The sequence below is a fragment of the Elephantulus edwardii genome, unplaced genomic scaffold (assembly GCF_000299155.1).
Source record: "Elephantulus edwardii isolate Elephantulus edwardi_28Jun2011 unplaced genomic scaffold, EleEdw1.0 scaffold00232, whole genome shotgun sequence".
NCBI lineage: Eukaryota > Metazoa > Chordata > Mammalia > Macroscelidea > Macroscelididae > Elephantulus > Elephantulus edwardii.
In genome coordinates, this window is record NW_006399982.1 from 3,031,833 (window position 1) to 3,037,767 (window position 5,935).

Genomic DNA, 5,935 nt, shown 5'->3' on the forward strand with positions numbered 1-5,935 from the left:
TATAATTGTAAACCTTTCAATAAAGAAAGGTCCTGACCCAGATTGTTTCACTGGTTAATTCTACCAAACATTTAAGGCAAAACAATAATCCTCCATAAACTGTCAGAAGATAGGAGTGGAAAGCGGACAGTGATAAAGATAGTTAAATACTATTATTCCATCGTGGTGAGTTAAATGAAAAACAAGGCTGGAGAATTAAGTAACAGAAACATGTTCAGCATGTCACTGAGAAAGCAGCACAGAAAATCAAGATAATGGGACCTATCCCTTCCTCATTAAGGGACAGAAGAACCAGGAGTGGGGCGGGATAGGGTTACTTTCCATATAAAATATGTCTCCTTAAATTGTATAGTTTAAAATGAAAGGGGAAAGATGATGCAATTGTTAGAAAGATTGCAAGCAAGGCCATGCTGCATGCAAGCGGTAGAGTACAGTGATAGTGCGATGGGAGAGGAGAGGAGAGAACTTCAAGGGCAGCAGAATCCAGGACAGGGACTGCCCAAGGGAGAATAGTATCCATCCACTGCTGTGTACTGTTGAGTCAGAAAGAACTCACAGGCGACCTAAAACCCTTCAGCAGGTTTTCAGAGGCAGTTAATCACACAGGGGGAGACTAACCAACCATCTTTGTCCCGGGAGCAGCTGATGGATTCAAATCACATACCTTTGTGTTGGCAGCCCAAACTCCTAACCACTAAGAAACCAGAGATCCACATGCAGGAGGGATTAATGCTAACAATGCGGTCCCCATAACATGGTTGTCAATGGGGAAGAGAAGCCTAACATGAGCTAAATTTAACTGAGGTAGACAGGAAGGTAGAATTAGGTACTAAACAGCTGAGAAGAGATAGGAAGAAAGCTCAGCATATTTTAGTTCCCATGAAGCAAATAGGTTCAACTCTTACTAGTGTGAGTTTTTTTAAAATATTACTGTACAAGTGCAAAATAAAACAAAGATAACAAAATCAGTTGAGCTAATTAACCAAAATGAGTATGTTTTTCCTATTAAACTGTCAATCTTACAGTTTTAGAAATTTACCCAATCTCTATAAGGAATGTCTTTTCCCAAGGTTTTAATTTTCAACTCGCATACAGAGTCACCCAGCAGATTTTTCTGGAGTGGAAAGCTTAGCTGCTCTTACCAGGACAGCCCCTGCGGCTGCCTCGGGCGGACTCCCGGAGCTTTGGTACACGGTCCTGTTGTGTGCAGAACTCTGGTCATAGGAGGAAGAGGTTGTTACCGGACTAGTCGGGCTCACAGATGAGCTGGTCAGACTGGAGGAAGTAACGACAGAAGTTGTATAGGTGGAGTCCTGCACAGCACTGGTCATTGGCAAAGAGGTATTCAAAGGATCACTAGAAAAGAGTAAAAGGTATTAGACACCTTAACAAAACTATGCCAGTTTACATCGCTTCATAAAACAGTACTTTTAAAAAAAAATTTTTATTTTTTTTTTTTTTAATTTTTTAAAGCAAAAGTGGCAACTATACACATGGACCTTGCCAGAAAAAAGTGAATCAACTGTATCTGTGGAAAGGGACACTGAAGAAGCTGAGTGTCGTTAGTCAAAACAAGGCCAAAATGGAAGACGAAACTCTGAAACCTCCTCTTGAAGGGAGGGTAAAGCAAAAGTAACAAAAGATGAAGAGAGTTCTGAGATGATTTCAAAGGACAGCTCCAAAAGACAAAGTACTAAAATGAAAAGACCTAGAGTTAGAAAAGCAAAAAAAGAAGAAACTGGCATATCTCAAGCTCAAAGAACTGAAGAACAAATTCAAGGATTCTATGGACAAAATACTGAATGCTACAGCAAGCATCAAAAGAAGATGGAAGAATCCACTGTCACTATACTTAAAAGAATTAGTTGGTGTGCAGTCATTTCATAAGGTACCATTCGATCAAAAACAACAACTACCACCACCACTACTACTACCACTACCACTGGAAAGAGTCTAGCCTACACAGAAAAATAAAGCTCCAGGGATTAATGGGAAACCAATTGAAATACTACCATATTTCAACAAACAGACGCAACTTTGGACAAGTTCCTTTACCTTGACCGAGAAATGTCAAATACACCTACCTGGCCAACTGACAGGAAGAGAACTATATTTCTGCCCACTAAAAAACAAAGCAAAACAAAAAGGTGATACAGCAGAAAATGATTCACACCCAACTGAAATCTTGCTGAAAATTATCCAAAAATGGTTGGAGCAGTAAAACTGCTAGAAGTACAAGCTGAATTTAGAAGAGGTCATGGAACAAGGAACATTATTACTGACATAGATCTTGTCTAGAAGCAAAGAATACCAGAAAAGAATTTCTTTGTGCTTTAGTGACTATGCAAAGGACTCTGTGGATCATAATAAACTATAAATATCACTAAGAAGAATAGAAAGTCTGTAACACTTAATTGTGCTCATGTACAATTTTTACACAGACAAAGCAGCTACTCAAAACAAGAGAATAAAACAGACTTTAAAGTCTGAAATCTTTGAATCAGGATTGTATCCTTTCACCACACCCATTAAATGTGTACACTGAATAAATAATCCTAGAATGTGGACTTCACAAAGAAGAATTTGGCATCAGGATTGGAGGAAGACTCATCAATAGCCTGCAGTATGCAGATAATACAACTCTGTCTGCTCAAAGTAAAAAGTTCTTGAAATATTTACTGAAGATCAAAAATAACAGCCTTCAGAATGGCAATTATCAAGAAAACAAAAATTATCACAACTGGCCCAATATTAATATTCAAATAAATTAAGGGGGGAAAAATTAAAGCAGTCAATAATTATTATTCTTGGTTTCACTGTCAACACCCATGGAAACAATAACAAAAACATCAAAAGGTGTATTAGCTTGGACAAATCTGCTGCCAATGACTTTTTTAAGTGCTAAAGAGAAACTATATCATTTTAAAGACCAGAATTCACCTGATACATATTTTCAATTGCTTCACATGCATGTGAAAGCTGGACAATGAGTAAGAAAGATCGAAGAAGAAATGATGTCTTTTAATTGTGGTGTTGCAGAGGATTAAAGGACAGTCTGTGAAAAATACCAACATATCTGTCTTGGCAAGATAGTCTGGAGTGCTCATTAGAAGGGCTCAGGCCCTAGAGACAGACACCAGTCTTGTCAAAAAGAGGACGATCCTCATCAAGACAGACTAACACAATGACTGCGACAATCAGCTTAATTAAACATGGCGATATTGTGAGGATGGCCTACGATCAGGTTGAGTAATACAAAGACACCTAATACCATTGCTGCTCCATAGGCAGATATGAAAACACACAGAACAGGACAGTTTATAAGTCTGGCAGAAGATATTTCCACATATGTATTTGAACTTTAAAAATCTAGGTCAAATGGCATAACATGAGCTACAAAGACAATGTCCTACACATTGTACCTTCAGTCTTGAAAGCCGTTAGTTATCTAAGATACTACTACTGGTCTATTCCCTGAACAGAACAAAGAAGAGTGAAGAGCGATCAGACTCCAGGAAATAATTAGTACCAAGGACTAATCAGTATCCACCAACCTCAGACCAAAAGTACAAGATGATGCTCAAGTATGAGAGCCCTGAACTGAGTGGGAAAAAAAATGTAGAACCAAATTTAAAACTGTAAACAAAACCAGGCTTACTGATCTAGTAAAAAATCGTGGAATCTGCAGGACTATGGCCTTTAAGCACCCTTCACATCTAGACCTGAACCCACTTGCAGATCACCTTTTACACGCAATAGACAGGCCTATAAAGTGAACAACAACACACCTTAGGAACGTAATCCTCAAAAGAGTCAACTTTAAGAGACAATAGCTGCGGCTCTTGTAGAAGAGAAATGCCCCCTCGGTTTGCCAAGGCTGTAATCTCTATAGAAACAGACGAAGAAGCTGCACTGCAATCCCAAAGATATGCGGTTCGAATCCACCAGATGCTTTACCAGAGAAGGAGGGGCCATCTCCTCCTGTACCAGTCAGATCCAATTTGACGGTACACAGAGAAAATAATAAAATAAAAATTTTAAAAAACAAAACAAAACACACACACACACATGCTTTATCTCTATGTATCAAGCCATATCACAGCTTCTTCTAAAACTGAGATGACAAAGGAGGCATGAAGCAAAATTCTAGAATCCATTATCCACCATAGTGAGGTGAGGCTGGAGAGATTAAGATTTCCATTTTATCATCTATAAGACATGAATCATAATTACTATTCCTATAAGCTGATAGAATACTGCTAAAGTCTCCAGTTCAATATCTAGCACACAACAGGTGTTCAATAAATGTCAGCTCCTTTCCTTCTACCCTCGACTCATTTCAGGTATACAAGAGGTACACGAAGTAAATACAGACTAAGACAAAAATGCAGAATACAGATATAGGAAGAGAGAAAGCTAATTCCAAGACTACAAATTTTAAAGTGTAAGTGAGGATCTGCCTCAGATTCTCCCATTCAATAAAGAGTAATCATATTTTCTTATTTTTTTTCAATCTGGAATAAGACAGAAACAATAAATTCCAGGGATATAAGCTGCCCAGTTCCAAGGGAAATGTCCCACCACCCTGACTAATCAGTTTGTTTTAGTTCTCTTTAGAATATTTTAGGTTCTAGAAATACCAATACAGACTAAAAAGAACTCACAAGCAGCTAAAAAAATAATTAACTACAAGTTACAGCCCAAGAGTAAGGTATAACAGAGCAGGTCTCCTGAGATGGTTCTCTGAGGGAATCAGGACATTTACTGAAATATTCGACATGCACACATCTACTTAACTAAAGGGTCTTGAATTATTTCTCAGAGAGCACATAAGGGAGGCATCTACTTACAAACTGATCCCTTGAAAAAAACATTTCACAGAAACCATGTCCACAAACTGCTGACAGAATCAGTAAGGCCAATATAATATTATTTTAAAAACAAAACCAAACCCTGTTCTCTCAACAGGAAGCCGAAGCATCAGCTGCTGATAAGAAGTTTCGGGATCAGGTTTTCTAAGTACATGCAAGGACTGTGCTGCTGTTCTCTCTTCCTCTTCTGGGGGGGACACACAGAAAATTCTCTCCTATTTACTGTGAAGACAGCACCCATTGGTGGAGCCCTCAACAGAGTACTCAGGAGATACCAGGAATATTAAGGAGGCAGCCTTCACATAAAGTTAAGGGTTCCACTCAATTCAGTTTCTCTGTTAATGTCAGGCAACATTATCCCGTAGAAATATGGTGCATTGCACACCCATGTTTATTGCTGCTTTGTTCACAATAGCAAAGAGCTGCAAACAGCCCAAATGCCCATCAACAAACTAATGGATAGAGAAGCTTTGGTATATTCACACAATGGAACATTATGCAGCGCTGAAAAACAAAGAACTCATGAAATATTCTACAAAATGGGTGACAATGGAGTACATTATGCTGAGTGAAATATCTCAGTCACAGAAAAGACAAGTACTACAACTACGAGACATCATCTCACCCCAGTAAAAATAGCAAAATTTAACAGAACAGCAAGCAACAAATGTTGGCGAGGTTGTGGAGAAACTGGAACCCTTATTCACTGTTGGTGGAAGCGTAAAATGGTGCAACCACTGTGAAAGGCGATATGACGCTTTTTCAAAAAGTTGCAAATAGAGATACCATTTGACCCAGCAATTCCACTATTGGGAATATACCCCAAAGAGACTCTAACTGCCACCTAAGCAGATATATGCACACCTATGTTTATCATGGCTTTGTTCACAATAGCTAGGAGTTGGAAACAACCTAAGTGCCTATCAACAAACGAATGGATAGAGAAGCTGTGGTATAATCACATAATGGAATACTATGCTGCATTGAAAAACAAGGAACTCATGCAATATTATTCAAAATGGGTGACCCTGGAGGACATTATGCTGAGTGAAGTATCTCAGTCA

The 5,935-nt window shown here is 38.6% G+C and overlaps 1 protein-coding gene across 1 annotated transcript in view; it reads right to left on the minus strand.

Annotated features, from left to right (window-relative positions):
* Nucleotides 1–5,935, minus strand: part of UBAP2 (ubiquitin associated protein 2) — a 54,631-nt gene that overhangs the window by 10,572 nt on the left and 38,124 nt on the right. Inside the window, exon 7 of the mRNA XM_006898503.1 lies at nucleotides 1,143–1,356. Within this exon, the coding sequence (XP_006898565.1) occupies nucleotides 1,143–1,356 (214 nt within the window). The remainder of the gene's footprint in view (nucleotides 1–1,142; nucleotides 1,357–5,935) is intronic.